This window comes from Anser cygnoides, chromosome 2, assembly GCF_040182565.1.
Source record: "Anser cygnoides isolate HZ-2024a breed goose chromosome 2, Taihu_goose_T2T_genome, whole genome shotgun sequence".
Classification (NCBI taxonomy): Eukaryota; Metazoa; Chordata; class Aves; order Anseriformes; family Anatidae; genus Anser; species Anser cygnoides.
In genome coordinates this window covers 90,294,551-90,312,240 of record NC_089874.1, presented here as the reverse complement: position 1 = coordinate 90,312,240, position 17,690 = coordinate 90,294,551, and the positions used below count along the sequence as shown (strand labels likewise).

The 17,690-nt window shown below is 42.2% G+C and overlaps 1 protein-coding gene across 6 annotated transcripts in view; it reads left to right on the top strand.

Annotated features, from left to right (window-relative positions):
• The window catches only part of COBL (cordon-bleu WH2 repeat protein), a 154,485-nt gene that overhangs the window by 24,275 nt on the left and 112,520 nt on the right, over positions 1-17,690 (top strand). For all 6 annotated transcript variants that reach the window (XM_048079156.2, XM_048079155.2, XM_066992607.1 and 3 more), the window contains one exon: positions 14,906-15,112. In XM_048079156.2, coding sequence (XP_047935113.2) covers positions 14,906-15,112 — 207 coding nt within the window. The remainder of the gene's footprint in view (positions 1-14,905; positions 15,113-17,690) is intronic.

The following is a 17,690-nucleotide window of genomic DNA, read 5'->3' as shown; positions in this document are numbered from 1 at the left end:
GTCCTCTTGCCAAAATCCTGAGGCCATGTGTGATCCAGCAGTGTTGGCCATAGAATGAGGAACTTGGCCACCCATGTGCCACAGGTGAAGCTTCTTGTTGGCCTTCATAGTTGACTTGTCTGGTTTCATCAAGCACATCCCAGGCTTGGCACGGAGGGAAGGTGGACTGGGTGACTCACAGGTAGATGAGCTGGCCCTGAGAGGTTTGTGTTATTTTTACTGCATAGCACTCTTGGGCTCGGCACGGACCTGGGTTTTAGTGAGATCATCTGCTGCTGGCTTCAGCTGCTGCTGTTGGTCCAGTGACTGAATTACCTAGCAGAAGCCTGCTCAGACACAGCCAGGCACTCGGACTCCTTGTGAGTCATAAGCAGCCCAGATGCTGCAGATTGGCCTTGCCTTTCCGCTTAGACATGTGGGCCGTTATACGCACCCTTTAGATGCTCTCCCAACCAGCCACAATTCATATATGGAAAAGATCTAGCAAAAAAAATGGAAATATGTTGCTGTGCTTGGGCTGCGTATGTCTGGCTTTTCTTCGGACTGTTTGAAGCGGAAACTCCAAAGCAGTTAAATTAATGAGCTGTAGAAGTTACTTGTTAAATAATAACAACTGAAGCCAGAGTAAGGTTCCTGTTAAGATTAGCTCTTCTTTCAACGGTGACAATGTTTGTGGATTGATAGAAATTCTCTTTTCATGCATACATGCATAATTAAAATGCAAAAGCCCACTTCTTATCTATTCATCACCAGTTCACGGGGATAAGTTCCATGATTCAGGGAGACATGACTGACTGAAGTTAAAGTTAGATTGTTTTATTTTTATGAAGCTTTTTTTATGCTAGGACTAATTATTTCCATTGTTTTTAATATCATATGCAGAGTTCTCCCCAATCCTTTTTTTTGCAGTAGATACTAAAACCAGCAGTATGCAGCATACTATTTTCTCATGAATACCATGAATATAGGAAGTTTTCCTTGCTGTGTGTTTCTGTTTTAGATTTCTTATCTCTTTCCAGTGCCATATACTACTACCAGCTATGCAGACTGAATGCATGAAAAGGGTGTGTGGAATTACTTTGTAAGCCCAACCCAGATATTTTCAATTGTTCAGACTCTTCCAAGTTTAAAAATAAGTGGTTAGACTTGTTATGTGACACCATTCATATATGTTTAATTTGGCTGTCATTTGCCAAGACTATCAACATGCCAGGTATTCAGTGAAAGATTAAACTTTTAATTCATTATTTATTTTGAGAAGCAGCAGTGGTGAAATGAAATTCTCACTCTTCTCTTACTACCCCATCTCTGCGGACCTTTATCTTGTGATTAAGGAATTCTGTGATAAATTTTATCTTGCTTTTAACAGCTGTGTGGTCGGGATAATTGGAGTAAGGTCGATGCATTAACAAATCTTTGCACACTGACGCAGAGATGGGACTGCTTGCCAGTAGTATTTTGACTTGTGAGTGTCTGATGCATTTGGGGTGGAATTTGTGTTGCTGCTTGTGTTGAGCTGATGTCTGTGTTGGTGTGTTAGGAGGTGTCTCCTTCCAGGCGTTCTTCTGCTGCCCGCTACGAAGAGCCAAGCATACATCATGTTCGACAGCAGGGACATGGGTTTCCACACTCGCAGGCCAGGCAGAACATCCCTGTGCTCCGTTTCTGAGCTGATGGACCTGGCGTACCATCTGCGCTGTCAAAAACAGCACATCCTCTTGAGGGGATTTGATGCGGATAGTATTGTCACCGAGTGACTCCATGGTGTGTCTCTCCGTAGGTTTGAACGTGGGCAGTGATGACACAGAGTTGCTTATGGTTGTCTTAGGGCTTCCGTAGTCGCACAGTAATATTTTTGGCATGCTGTAGCCTACTAGGTCAAGGTGAGGAGGAAAACAGTTTGGTCTAGCAGTTTCCTGAACACAGCCACCCTTCACTGGTTGAACCCATATGCTGGTGGTGTGGTAAAAAATTCGCGTGAGGTGAATTTGGAGGCCTGGGTCAGCCGTGCTCCACCTCAGAAGCAGCATTCGGTGACGTCCTTCCATAGAGCAGCAAGGGTCCCTTGGCCCACCTGGCTCAGTAGATGTCTCTCATCATTTCTTTATCTAAAACACTGTCGAGGACTATTCTATCAGAATCAGACAGGCAGTGGAGTGAAGGCCGATCGTATCTTGCCTGCCTGCTCCAGCACCGCGTTAATGATTCACCCCCGGCATACGTGCCTGCGATTAGCCATGCGCACTGCGGCACACCTGGGCTAGCTGGGGAGCCACCAGAGGAGGAAGTTTTCTCTCTGGGTGCCAGTAAGACACTGAAAACAAAACCTGCATTAGCATAATGAATGGTAGCGGCGTTTAGATTTAGGTCTGCCAGTACCGGGGCCACGTAGCAGTACTGTTTTGGGATGTGTCACGAGATTGTGCTACCCCTCTTAGTTGAAGCAGAGCTGTGGTAATGAGATGACTTGGAACTCGCCTCACCTCCTAGCAGCAGAGGTCTACCTTTTGTAGGTTGAATTCTATAGGGAAAAAAATGTTTTATTTATATAAAACAGTAATTATTTGCTGCAATTTGTACTATGAAAGGAAGTGGGAGGGGGGGAAAGAACTTGTATGCACAACTTTGATAAGGCCTGTACTTCAAACATGACACTCAAACAATGCCGTAGGCAAGGTTTTATGCTGGAGGTTATTACTTTTGCTTCAGGAAGAGGGGGAAAATATGCATGCTTTTTGCATATTCCAAAATAAAAGGCAGCGTCTTTTCTGGAGGGTCTGTCAGACATCCTGGAACTCTGTTATTTGCTGAGGGGCCAGCTCTGACTTTTTGGAAACTTGAAATGCCATCTTTATATCTTTCAGCTCCCTTTTCACCACCATCTGTGCTCCTGTATTCAGCGTGGAAAACTTCAGTGTCTCAGCTTTGAAAGCAAGTCCCTTCTGTTTTGGCAGATTTCACTCAGATTTCAGTTCCCCCTGCCCCGCAGCTTCGTCTGGGTGCCATTTGCATCAGGCTCAGCAGAAGAGAGGTCTCTGGAGGAGCTTTGCTCCGTGAGCAGCACCCAGGATTTACTTTGGGTCTGTTCACAGCCGAGCGTCCTCGTCCCTCGTTGGGAAGAGCGGTGCCAACATCTGTCAAGTGAGCAGCTGTCAGGCCCTGGCCCGCGCAGTGCTGGCTCTGTGCTGGTAATGTCACCAATTATCACTATGCCACCGACCTTCCTTTTTCAGAGGGGTGACCAGAGAGGCTGCGGTGCAGCAGCTCCCGCTTTATCTTGCGTCCTCAGGTTTCCTTGACCTCCCCGTCCGATTTTAGAACCGGAAATGATACCAAGTCCTCAGGGAGGTGATGTACGATGATAGCTGTGCTTGCATTTTTCATTAATATTTTTTCTCAGTTTTCCTTGTTTTTTTAAATTTAATTTTACACTTAGGTACACTGGTTGCATGTGATACTCCCAGCTTTCAACAGGATGTGGTAGGAACACAGAACTACGCCCTCGCAGACCCAAGCAGGGTGCCCGGGGCCGTGCCCTGCAGTTGCTCCTGGTGCCCCAGGCTTCTTCCAGGCTCTGGCGGCCACTGCTCGGCCTGGTCCTGGTGCTCCAGAGCTGCCTGCAGGCCAGGGCAGGTGCCCAGCGGGGCTGTGGGCATAGAGAGCAAACACAGCTTCGTCGAGGTGCTGCCAGGCTCGTTTGTCTTCAGGGTCAGTGGCAAAACCCTCGTTGGCTTCACCAAGTCCAGGATTTCTCCCTTGTGGTTGTGAGGAAGAGAAGCTGTGGGTGCCCACTTCCATCTTGCCTCTTCACCCAGTGTTCCCAGGTGGCAGCTATCAGACAGGACAGGCTCTCTTTTTTTCAACATAGTCAGCCAGCAGTTTATGGAGCCATGCAATGCCAGATTTTAACACGGTTTTCATACGGTATGATGTTTTTTTCGATGATGTTCTTTGCCTGTATTTTCTTTTAAAAATGTTTTCTTTTTTTTTTTTTTTTTTTTTTTTTCCCGCCATTTGATTGCTTTCAGCTTAATTGACAGAGGGAAAGAGAAACCTAATATAATAGCTTCCTTAAAGTCTCTGGGAATTTGGTGGCTGTTAGAGAGGAGAGGCTTTGGAACTGCCCTGCTCAGAGGACAGCTGCAGCATGAGGTCCAGAGCTGAAGACATCATCCAGTGCTCCAGAAGTGGAAATCCTTTCTCTTCACTAAAAGATCATCTCTTAATGATTGTATTCATTGGTGCTTGTATTTGGTATATGTGTACCTTGTGCCGTTTCTAGCATGACTATGGAAATTCGTGTTAGAAGGTAGTCTAATATATCCTGCTTCTTACATGGGTTTTGTAGGCTGTGCTGCGTTTGCAGCTAGCTCAGGCACGTCTACATAAACTTGCTGTCGCTGCTGTGATGCCCCCTCACTGCTTGCAGAACAGCCTCCAGCATGTTTGCGTTGGGTTATCTCTGAGTAGCATTTAAACCTCCTCAGTGGTAGGTACCTTTGCTCTCCTAGTGGTGTTTCTCATGTACAACATGCAGTGCAGTCCCATGGCTTCCCATCTACTGCAGGGTGGTGATTCAAGGTCTTGGTTTTGCCCTGTGACATCCATAATGGCATCATCTGTCTCCTGTGTCCTGAGCCAGTGCCTCACATCCATAAAACATCCAAATTAATCAACCTTGGTTGGAATGTGTGCAATAAAGAGAGGAGGGTATTTGGCTCTTTCCCCTCCGATTTGATACTCTGGGGGTGGGTTGGCACGCCTGTGCTTTGATTTATCAAGATCTTCAGAGTGCGCTTTAGTTTAGTTTGATACCACATCCCTTTTTGTTTAGAGATTTAAAATTAATTGATGAATATGCCTAAAGGATACATTAAAAAGAATTTTAAATGGAAACTAACTGAACAAGTGGTTTTTGCTGATTTTTAAAAATCATGAAAACATTTCTGGTCTTGATAAATGAAGATCAAACTTCAGAGCACTACTTCTCAGATGTTTGGTATTGTAAATTTATTTGTGTTAACTTGGCATTTGCAGTTCTTTTTTCAATCAGACTTGCTGATTTTATATTAATGTAGGTCTTTTACACTGGAGTTAAGGTTAGAGTAGGATTTGTTACTTGACAGTTAAGTTTTACTTAAGTTTACTTAGTTTACTTAAGTTTTTTTTACTTTATAATTAAGATTTACTTTGACTAAATAGAAAATATTCAAATTTCAGTTCAGACTAAGAAATACTAGATTCCTGTGTTATTTGGGAAGGACAGAATGTCTTAAAACTGAAAGCAAAATACGTGTGTTTTTGTTTTTTTATAAGAAATTTTATTAAGTGAATCATCACCAGGAAAATACAGAGAAAATCAGCTGAAGCAGTGGGATTTTCTAGTAAAAGCAACTGTGGCATCCCATAAATATGGTGTCTGACAATAGTTAAGACTATTGTGTTGAAGTGAAGCATTTCCTTATCTCATTGACACTGTATATTTGCTTCATTAACATTTTTTTAGTATACTGATGTATGTGATTTTCTTACTATGCGCTGGAGTATGAATTAAGAACGAATTATAGATTCTAGTTAAGAAGTTGATTAAAGGAGCAAGGAATGTATTGGCATTTCTGATTTTTACTCCTTTCCAAGTGAATGTAGACTATCTTACAAAAATGCATCATTAGACCTTTTAGGGGTTTTGTTCTCACTCTAGAAAGCAGCTTGTTGGCCCTGTAGTTCTGGTGCAGCCTTCTTCTGGGACATGTAGTGCTCTACAGAGTCTGAGATTTGCGGAATAATTTTAAATAAAAAGGGGATAGATTCATGTCTTTGGTGTTCTAATCTGGGCAATGCAAAGTAAGCAAATTGTTTCTCCTTCCTTCTCCTCCAGTGTGTCAGCAGATCTAGATTTGGAATACGTAGAAGTGCCCACTGGGTGCGAATGCAGCCTGTCCCCTCCCTGCCCCGAGAAACGTGGTGTACGGTCAGTGTAACAAGACCACAAGTGCTTCTCCGAGGGCAAGGAAATTTGACAGGAAGCATAGTGGCCATAGAGGAGCAGACCATTGGTTTAGTTCTGCAAAAAGCTAAACTCCCTCACTGCCACTGCCGGGGTGTTTTGGTAGGAGCTGATTCAGTAAGGGTGAATGGGTGAGATGAACTTCAGTAGCATGGTTCTGGAGCACTGTCATTGAATGAGAAATGATGATCTCTCAGCAAATGGTTGTGTGTGTTAACATTTACCACAGATGCACATATTTAAGCAGGTAATCAATCATTCTAAACACTTCTTCCCCATCTGCACATCAGCTGAATGCTTTTTTAAGGGTGTTCCTGGTTGCAAAAGGCATCAGGAGGAGTATTATCCTATAGTGATGTCAGTGATTATCCACTGAAGCGCCCACTAGCTTATAAGCATATATAAAACTAGGAACTATAACAGTAAATCACAAGAGATCTCTTGCATTTTCCCCTTATCTTTCAAAATGATTCCATATTCTGTATCCCTTGCAAACAGACAAGGAAAGCATTTTATTACAGCAGGGCCCTAATCTACAGTCTTCGAGCCTCAAGAGAGCGATTTTCAGTAGATGGTTGTGAGGTAAGAGCTCTGTGGGTGCAAAGACAGAGCACAGTCCAGTGTACGTTTAATCATCAATACACTGCATATGCACGTGGAAGTTGTATCTCGATGATGCTAGTCACCACAGGAGAGTTTGTAAATCAGTGTTGCTAGGCAATAAACTTCTATTATTTGTTTAAACAACCTTATTGAAAGTGATTGTTGATAAGAAAAGATTAAGAAAGGACAACCATACTGAAATCCACATAGGACTTGTGTCTTCAGAGGACATAGCTTGCAGCGTGAGTATTTCTGAGCAAGTCCCAGACTTGCATAATCACATCTGCGGTCTTTGACCCATCTAGAAACAAATTATCTTCCCATTGCTTTTTATTGGTTTGCTGTTAATAAACATGACTGATGAACACTCATGTAATTATTTGGTTATTGAAACCCATCAAACTAATACGTTGCATTTCCAGACTTCAGAGTTTTACTGGAGAGCTTAGCATGGTGTTGTGGCACCAGGCGCAGACAACAAACTGAGAGTTGTTTTGTCCTTGAAAAAAAAAACAGCTGACAGTAGGAGAGAGCGCACACTGTTTGAAGGATGCATATTTGCCTGGAACATGCAGAGGACACAATGCCCGTGGTGATGCCAGCCCGCTTAGAAATGATGTTGACTTTGTGTTCGTGCCAGTGTGTTCCCACAGGAGAGCCTGGTGAGTAAGAACCCAGTTAGTCAACATGAACTGACTACAGCTTTACGAGTTGTGCTGAGAAAGCTCACTAGTTGTCTCACCTGCAAATTATATTTTAGCGTCGTGGTTTTCCCAGGTCAGCCACGGCATTTGCCATCTGCAGGGAGCTCCCTGTGCAGCGACTGCCTGTGTGGTTGTAGTCTCCTGTCTGCTAAACTGAGCATCCTTACAGCAGCTCAGTGAAGATCTAGGAGCACTGAGGACACAACAGGATATGTTGGCAGTAGGGCTTGGACATACTGCAGTATAAACAGTGATATTCTGCATGTCACTTGGGATTTCAGCATGGACATTTCTTTTTTTTTTTTTTTGCTAGGCAGTGCCACTTGTGCTTAAGCTTTATTAACATAGAAATAGCAGTCATCCATTTTTTTATTCTCCTTTAAGCATATAATGCAAAGCAGTCTAATCAAAACTGAAGACGGTGGTTAATACTTCAGATGAACATGAGCAATGTGATTTTGCTTTTTTTTTTTTCTTTTTCCTTGCTAGAAGTGGAATGAGACTAATAGCTAATACTTGGTAGGTGGGTGAAAAAACAATGCAAGTGTGTGGGTAACAGAGGAAGAAGTCAAAAATAATGGGGGAATGAGATTGGAACACTGATCAGTGAATGCTTCGCACCAGTTCTTCGCTGGTTCCTCTGGGTCCCTCAAACTGCCATTGCCCAACAATCTGGATCTTGGTCATTGTGAGGTTAGCGAGTAGTTTTAGATCAGATGCTGGAGGCTAAGCAGTTGTATCCCAAAGCCTACATTTGTTTTGCCTTTATTGTTATTTTGTTGAGTCTTTTCTCCTCTGGCAGATGTCACTGTGAAGAGCAAGGTTCCACCATTGTGACCTTGTGGGCTATTTTTCTAGTAGTGCTTTTCTAGAGCAACTTTTTATGAAGGTAAGGATTGTTATCCAGCCTCCAGTGTGAATGGTTATTGGATTTTTTTATTTCACATCTCCCACAGTAAAGAGCTAAAATGTTGGTATATCTCTGACACAGAGATGCTATAGTACTACAGCTAAAATCAAAGGAATTGACGATGCTGGAATAAGAGTAACTCATCTATGCTTTCTAGCCTTTTAAAGGACTTCTGATCTTCTTTAAGAAAAGAAAAAAAATCTGTTTCATCAGATGAGGCAAATAACTACCTATCATTAGCTCCTCTCCCGTTTCATTCCGGTTCACTAATGCGAGGCTGGTGGAATCACGCTCAGTGGCACCAGCTAGTAGTGTGGTCCTTGCCACACGCTGAACGCATGGGTGGTATTCCCAAAGTCCTGAGATGCAGCTAGTAGGCCAGGCCTCGCAGTGCTTATTCAGGCAGTGTTTTCATTAACTGCAGCGGGCATCTACCCAAATCCTGGGATTTGGCTGCTTTTTAAAAGATTTTCTCTAGGGCTTGTCTACGTGTTTTGTGTTGGCTTTGGGAACTGATACAGGTAGATCTGTTAGGCTCCCTAGTGTGTCTGTGGTTAATAGGTGTAAAAGCATTTGTAAGCTGCAGTATTGTTCCTTGCTCATTTAAAGCCCACCCCACGTATAGTTCCATCCTTGCTTTCACTGTGAGTGAGGTTACAGCGGTGTGAATTTGCACCGGCGGTGCCATGCAGGAGGCCAGGCTCGTGTCCCGGTGGTTTCTTCTGGCCCTAAAAAATGGATGCATCACAAGACTGGTATGTTCGCTTCTTTGTGCTGGATCTTGAGGGGATGCCACAGTGACTGGGAGGAAGATTTTGGCTCTCACTGGAAGGTAATGCGCTATTAATCAAAAGTTTGGGTGATGTATAAGAAAAAGCAAAACCAAAAAAAAAAACAAAACATGTATTTGAGGACACCAGCTGTACACTGACAGATCATTTGGCGTTATTTGGTCCTTGTCACTTGAGTGAAGTCGGGTCAGGGCAGGAGGACACAGGAGGACACCAGCTTTCTCGTGCTGAGCAGCTGGGCATTGCCACACGTGCTGCAGCCGAATCTCTGCCCTGCGGTGGGAGACACCTTGAGCTCTCACCAAAGGGGGCCAGATCTGGGGGGACGTCCCTGGGAGCCAATTTAGAGCAATCAGGTCATTCGCCTGCACGTGGGAGACTGGGAAATTGCAGCGCCGTGCTTTTTAATGATTGAGTGCTATTGCTCAAGCCTGTGAAAGGTTTGAAACTAGAGCTACAATGCTAGGAACTACTTCTGTTAGATTGTGTCATCTCAGCTGGATTTTTATTTGTTTATTTTCCTTTAATTTCACCCTTGGGCAAGCATGGCCATGTACTTCTATCCCCGCTTCCTCCTCCGCAAGTGCTCTCACTCAGCTAGCTTCTGGTCTTTTTTTTTTTTTTTCCTTTCTGGCATTAAAACCTTATTTTTAAAATACGTAAAGCTGTAGGGTTTCTCATCAGTAGAATCAAATGGAAGATCAAAAATATAATTAAATAACTTTAATTTCTTTGCCAAAGACAAATTATTTTTTCTTGTCTATTTTGGGTGCCTTGATCGCACCTGTAAGGGAACCATTTTCATCACGTCTGTCAGTGTGATCCTTCCTTAGAAATGGAATGATCTTTAAAAAGCAGTATGAAATTCAAATAAATGTTTGAAAAGAGAAAAGCATAAAACAATTACATGCCGTGATAGCCAGGGAATTCAGAGTGAAGACTGTGTTTAAAACAGAAAGAATTCTTAAAAGTGGGGAAATGAAGTATCATAGGCAATGCTAATTTTTCCCAGAGCTCTATCAGCATGGGAGTAATCCAGTTAATTAGATCTTAGTCTCTGCTGAAGATTTCAGCTCTGTAGCAAGTATAATATTTTTGTGACGTTATAAATCATGAGGAAATGTAAAAGGATACTGGAAATAAGTTACTGTAAGAGTCGTATATTTTAGACCTCTAATTTATTATCTACGTATGAGGCATTTAAGGACATAAGCTGCCTATATTGCACATGTAGTGGGTGCCTGTGGCAGACTGAGTGAAGTTGAGGAAGCTGTTTAATTCTTTTTTTCAGATAAAGAGCAAATAAAACCTCAGTTTAGTTAGTTTAAATGTTACAGATGGCACAGTGAAAGGGGGTTCTAGCTTACAACATAGGACTGTCTGGATGAACTCCCATAGTAGCTATGGACATTATCACAATCTCATTCCCTTGCTGCTTTCTCTTTTACATCTTTGTGGGATTTGTTTCATTTTTTGTTTTCCATTTCAGAATTTTTGATGCAGCTTTATTTTGGTTCTAATCTGTTTTCATTTCCTTCTCATTTGTGTTGCATTATATTTTTCCTGAACTGCCGTGTCTACAAGGTGAAAGAACTCTACTTAGGCAGAAGGAACTTGGCATACCATTAGTTACGTTAGAGAGGGTCTCTTTCCCAGTCTGTGATTTAGGTCTGCATTACTTTAGAGCAATGAAGAGTGACAGAGTTCTTTGAAGGATGTCTGCTTTGCCTGCTGGATCACTGGGCAGGAGGTCCTTCTGCCATACCATCTGTGTCTTGGTGGTCTGAAGTATGAGGTGTGCCTCATGGATAAATTTGTGGCTGTGCGTGTAGGCATGCAATCACCTGGCAGTCAAGAAAGTCTTTTTTTTTTTTCCCTCTGCATCTTAGACCTTATCTGAAGAATGACAACCTGAATAGCATTGCCATGAGGGTAGAAGTCCCAGGACCACATTGGTTAGAAAGAACATGTTTTTTCAGCATGGGATTGTAAAGTCAAGGTTGGATCCTGTTGCTTGGTAGTTATATATTAATAAAGTGTAGGTCCAAAGGGCTCGTCTTGAAGTTCCTTAATCTGGTGAAACTTCTCTTTGTTTCTATTGCTTTTCTTCTGCAGACTGTACTACAGAAAAGCTGGTCTTGTTGCTCAGTTTTCTTGTTTTTCCTTTCCTGTGTTGGGAAGCCTGATGAGAACAGTGCTGGTAGGTTGTTTTCCTATTCTACCTGGTCATTTCATGGCAACACGTGTTTTGTCAGCTCGGAAGAAAATGAGATGAATTATGTAAGTCCTCATTAAAAGGTATTGTACGTTTGTGTGTTAGGATCAGCCGCTTGTTCTTGCTTTGTCTCATGATCTGGGGCCAGATGGAAGCCGTGGTGTGACCGTGGGTGAATCAGAGGTGTGAGGTGTTCTCGCTCGTGACTTCAGCAGCAGGCTAACAGCAGCTGGGAGCTTAACAAGTGTCTCAGTGCCGAGCACAGGGAAAGGTGTTTCTGGACAGAACTTGCTGTTGAGCTAAATCTAGTTTGAATTTAGCTCAGACTAAGGTATGGTATTTTTGCCTTTTTTATTATTATGTTGTGTTTGTAGCATGGAAAGCAAGTGTGTTTAAAACAATCTTTTAAATCATGCTCTTCCTCTGTGCGTTATTTTAGTGGGGGAACAAAAAAGCTTTCATTACGGATTGCTTTTGTGTTGTCCTTTATAATCATCGTAGCTGTGCCAGAGAAAGATGGTTTCTTTTTCTGGTCAGCGTTGTGTGGCGCTGCCAGGCTGCTCTGTGCGGTCGGTCAGGCTGCGGTTGCAGGGCACGAGCGGGCAGCAGCCGCTCTGTGCACATCCCAGGGCGAGATTGAGTTGTGATTTCCAGTCTACACCGCTGAGATGTTTCAGAAAGTTGACTGAGAAATGCAAATCTGTGCCATGTACCACAGTAAAACCACGAACCTGAAAGGGATCTGCTTCCACGGGAATAGTTTGAGATCCGTCACTGGGGAAAAGGCTGAAAGGCTGGCATTTTAAGCAGTTAGTGTCTTGAGAGAATATATGGTCACTGTTGTGGAGAAGTTCATATGAGGTCGCCTGACCTATTGCTTGGTTAACAGGGCTGTAGTGGGAATGCTGCCCTTTTCCTTTCTCTAGTTTCTGTGAAGGAAATGGATGTGCGCTGTCCTTTCTGAGCAGAAGACGAGGAGAGCTATAGCATGAGAAAGGCCCTGACCGCCTAACACCAAAACCAATGCACATTGTTACATACTTCGTGGAGGCAAAGTGAGCATCACTGGTCAGTGTAGAGCTGAAGCTGGTGGTGGTGTGATGCCTGGCTTCCCCCTGCCAAGCAGCTTTGTGCAAGGTCTGTAGCTGCAGCAGGGCACGTAAAGAGTACTTTAAAAGTGGCTAAATAAAAACTGCACTCCTGTTTCAGAGCTATAAATTGACATTAAGGTGTCGGGCCTTGTTTTTCTGTTCCTTCAGAAAAGTAGATGCACCTTTATGTCATTGCAAAGCAACAGTCACGTGTGTAGCACACTCCCAATTCACTTCCAGCTCCTTCGTCAGCTTCAAAACTCAATTGTTCTTTGCTTCTCCACTGGTTTCAGTTTCGGCTGCTTTCAGTTTCATGCTTGTTTTATTACCATTGCTTTCTTTCCTCTCTTTGCCCTTAGATGTGGAATTTACAAGTCCAGGTATATCGTAATTCAAAGAAACAAAAATGGTCGTGCAGGGTTCAGTACACTTGCTGCTTCTTTTATTCCCATCCCTGTGGTACGCTGTTAGCAACACTGTGTTGGAGATGGTCCCTGACATTATAGGAAAGCTTTAAAAAACAGAAACAAGCTTTGTTTTCGGAAATGATTTTGTGTAAAGCTGTGAATAAGCTGCGTATATTAATGCAGTTGGTGTTATGGAGGGCAAGAGTTATGTAGTTTGTAAATTGATCTGAAGTCCTTCAGTGTTGCACTTGCTACACTAAGTTATATTGAAGACTACGTTGGCGAGAAGTGGATTTATGCAAAACAGCCATGTCACTCACCACCTGCTTATGAGTAACAACTGTAGCTGGCGTAAAGGGATCTTAGCATGAGATGAACCCAGTTTCTTTTCTTATTTTTTCTTTATAGACAAGTAAATAAATTAGGAGTTTGTTTCTGGGAGGTATAGAAAGCAAAGGTAGTTTGCCAAACAGTAAAGCCTTGAGCTTCTTGTCACCTCCGTGGGGAGGAAAGTAGAAGCTGCAAGTTACTAGCTGATGCCTGCATGACTCGCTGGGTGTATATAGGGCAAGAAGTGAAGGTTCAGGGAAAATTTCCCATAGAAGAGAAATTGTTGTGTGCTAGTAAAGATGGCAGTAGCTCTCCCTGCATATTTGTAGGGAATGTTGTTTGTTATGCGTGTAGGAGATGAATGGAAGTACCTGCATAGTTCATCCTACAGTGGGATGATGGGAGAACCTGATACGTTCTCACTGAAACACACTTTCAAGGCAGCATAGTGATTTTTTTGCAAGTTGAAACGTGTCACAGAAATTAATGGTCAAACACAAATACTGATTAAAAAATACAGAGGAGTTGGATTGTTTCTGAACTGTTTTGTGATGGAGCTCTTCCTCTGCTCTCTGCCAAGAACTTAGGCTGGTAATCCAGGCTGTATGCTTAGTCCTTTTATCAGTGAGAATACACATTGTCTTTAATTAAAGAAGTGCTGGTCTGGTATTAATCCTGTTCAGTTTTTAAAATGCATGTTTTCCTGAACACAATTTTGTCCGTCTGATTGAACCACTAAGCTTTGCAGGCTTGTAAGGGTTAGAGTACTCTTTCTGTAGTCTTTTCTTCTGGGTCTCTGCTTATGTTCTTTGCAGGGTGAAAATGATGTGCAGAATAGTAATCTATTCTCTTCTTGCAGCCTAAAAACAGATTAAAAAAATTCAGGCAGTAAGCCTGAGTAATAATTTCTCAGTAAATATTTTACTGCCTTTTCCATCTGTTGCGTTGAAATCTGACTTAAACTAGGCATACATCTAGTCAGAAGAGGTCACTGAGATACTAATCATCAGAATAAATCCTCTTAAACATGTGCTTGGTATGAGGCCAGCTATTCAGAAGTTAACGGCACACATATGTTGCTTATCTACTGTGCTGCTTGCCAATGAAGGAAACTTTGAGTTTGTGGTGGTTTGATCTCCCTGCAAAGTACATGGTGCAAGTTGATGCAGCTTTTCTGTATGCCACTCATGGCGTTTAGTCTCCTGCTGGAGAACGAGCTCTCCTCAGGGTGCTTTCAGAGTGCTCCAGTCTCTCTGTGTGGCATGGTAAGAAGTGGTATCATTCGTGGTTGACCTTTTCACGGCCCTTTCCTATCAAGTATGATAAACCAAATTTAATATACCCAGTAAGGCAGAGGAAGAGACAATATTTTAACTAGAGTAATATTGTGGAACCCAAACACAGCTGAATGAAAGCTCACCCTACCTCCCCTCCTGCTGCTCTGACTTGGAGAAAACATTCATTTACATAAATACAACTCTTTTCTTGAGTCAGGTCTGGACTGGACCCAGTATTTCTGATTCTCTCTTCATAGGAGCATGCTTCATACTCAACAGAAGAATGATTACTTCATATCCTAATTATGGAACTGATTCATACCCTGGGGTGTGGAAAGCAAGCAGTAGGAGTGAATGCATCATTAAAAAAATAGTGTATTTTTAGAGAGGAGGAGGTAAAAATAAAATGCAGCTCCACTGAAGTTTTACGGCAAAGAAAAATGGCTCATGCTGTAGGAACTTTTTAAAAATAATCTGAGATCATGGCTGAAAGAATGTATTTTTTTATTAACGTGTTTATAACTTGCTCATGATAAATTGTTTATTTTCTTTTCACCTTTTTTTGTTAAGGAGAAGAATGAAAGCTCGCGCACCTCCTCCACCAAATCAACCTTCTGCAGCCAGTAGAATTCACAACGAGCACAAGTCATCTGCAGAGACAGCAGTAATTTCTGATCAGAGCCTTGTGAGCATGAAGGAGAATATGATAAACAGATCGGTGGACTTCACAGTCATTCTGCCCAACGGGGTGGAACAAAAGACCACAGTACAAGGAAGGTAAGGCTTTGAGCTCCTTTTTGGAGCCCTCCATTGCCAGTAGAATACTTACAGATATTAGTGTCTCCTTTTCCAGGTTCAGAAGACAAATGATTCATCAAATTCAGAAATCCTGCATTCATAAATATATTATGTTTGCGTAGGTAGCAAAGCATCTGCTGGAGTTTGAGAACCTTTTTCTGTATGTGTCCTTTTTTCGTTTCGAAGAGAGAGAGAGGTTCTTGTAATTAAGTGCTATCAATGTCAAATTGTATCGGAAGGGTAGTTTTGAGATAGCTTTCTTCAGTGTGGGAGCTCTTCTATCTTCTAGTCCATTCTGCTTGGAAAGAAAGGAACTGGTATATTTGTATTACTTTGAGGAAGAGTTTTTAAAATATCTTCAATGCTATTGATGAAACTATAGCAAACGATGATTTGAGTGGCTGCTGTGCGGTCAAGAAATTGTGGAAAGTAATAATACCAGATTAGGAGGATATGTGGTTGCCTGCCAATAAATCAGGGTCTGTGCTTAATTTACATCTGGGGCTTGCAATAGTTAGTCTGCATTCCTGTAAAACTACTCGTCTTGGTCTGATATAGTAGTCTGTTATGACTGTCTATTAGTATATTCTGATGGCTGAGGAAGAGGTGTGCAGCAGTTCATAGTGTCTGGTGCTTCGTTCTTCCCCTTGCTTTTCTTGCAGTAATTAGTGTTTGCCTAGCCACTCTCAGGAGACTAGTGCAAGCAGTAATTTCTGTGGGTCTACCCCAAAGCCAGAGATGGTTGTGAGATGCCAAAGAAAGCTGGTATTTCAATGGCAAACACAGCCATTTGGAGAGCTAATGAGGCAAATCTTCCTGCAGTATTTTGTGAACAGAGATACATTCTTGCTGTATGGATAGAAAAGATTTTCTTCCCCCCCTCAAAAAAACAAACAAACAAAAAAAACCCCACTCCAACAGCATTACAAGAGTAGTGTTTCAGTGTGACCTTTTGAAGAAGTCACAAGAGCAAAGAACAAAGGGAAAATCCCTGCACAACAGCCTGTCTCAGGTGCCATTGCTATCACTTACGCTGGGGCTGGTTATTTTTGATTATTTCAATCTTTAGTTTGGGGACTGAAACCTGAGGTGAACAAATTAAACCTCAGACGTTTCTGTGAGGCTCTTCCTCTGGCCTACATGAAGCGCTTGAGGTGACCAAAACAACCTCTTTGTTATTCAGTGGGGTGCCCACTTTCCCCCACAGGCTGCATGGCAGGTCTAGACCCCAATGAGGGCGGCAGTTGAGCTTCTGCTGGCGCTCCTCTGCTCTCCTGAGCATCGTGCATGCCTGACGTGGGCAGCAGGTGTTCTCCCTCTGTGTGGCCATGATGCACGTCAGGCACGGGAAGGCAGCTGTGAGCAGTGTGGAAGGTAATGGAAGCCAAGGAGAGGGCCGCATTACCTGAACGAGTGATGAAATAAGAGCACCCTCTGAAGAGCACTGTATGACAACGGCCTTGTGTGTGCTGCTGTTCATCATCGCCAGCAGAAGATAAATTGTCCGTAACTTAGCACTTGTTACAGTTTTAGGGATGTGGACTACAAACTTAAATAAATAAAATTCCAAAATCACTTGAAATTTTTAGGAGGCGGACTGTCTCAAGTTTCCAGGTTTGGGTGAGAGCGTTTCATCTTTTTGCATTGTTTTGTGCAAACTGGACAGCTACAAAGGATGGTGGTCCTCAGAGGTAAATGTTTAATGGGCAAGATAACAGATTAAAAAAATGATGAGTTTAGTTTAGTTAGAGGCAAATATGGGAGCTAGTTTAGTTAATAAATTCAGTTCCCTCTTCACTTTCAATGGTGGTACCATGGAAGGACATTTCAGAAAATTCTGCTATTGCCTATACTGCTGTAAATCTTCAGTATTGTCATGGCCAACATTGGAGCTACATTCTTCAAAATCTGCTCTTGGGTGCCCTGGGGACATAACTTTTTCTTTTTCAGAAAAAAAAAATACAAAATCTTGCTCTGAGCATCATCATAATGAAAATTCGTTCTGCAATTCAAGGAAAGCAGTTCACAGAGCAGTGAAGTACTCTAGAGGATGTTTGAAAATGTAACTACTGTAGTTAATTAGTATCACTTAAGGTTATTATAAATGCACTAAATTAAAAGTCAGAATTATCTCTTTCAATTTGTTCATTGTATGTAAGCAAAGCAGCATGTCATCAATTTTACTTTGTTCTCTTTATAGAAATTTCCTCTAAATAACAGCAAGAGGGCAGAAAATTCTCATTACACTTCCTTGAAATGTTGTTCAAGGAAAAAAAAAAAAGTGCATGTTATTTAAAGATACTTTATTAGAATCTGGAAATTTTAAGTACGTTTATTTATAAAAGTTAACTCAAGCTGACAGTCCATCTTCAAAAGTTTATTGCCATTTTGTAACAGTTTATTGCAGCTTTTGGAAATGTGTAGCACAGTTTAAGGGCAAAGTTGAGTCCTTACAGAGTGTGTGTAGCAATAGAATGGTATTTAAAAAAATAATAATAAAAAAAGAAATTGGTCCCTGTGAACTCTACTGTAAAACATGTAAAAGTATTCGTGCTAA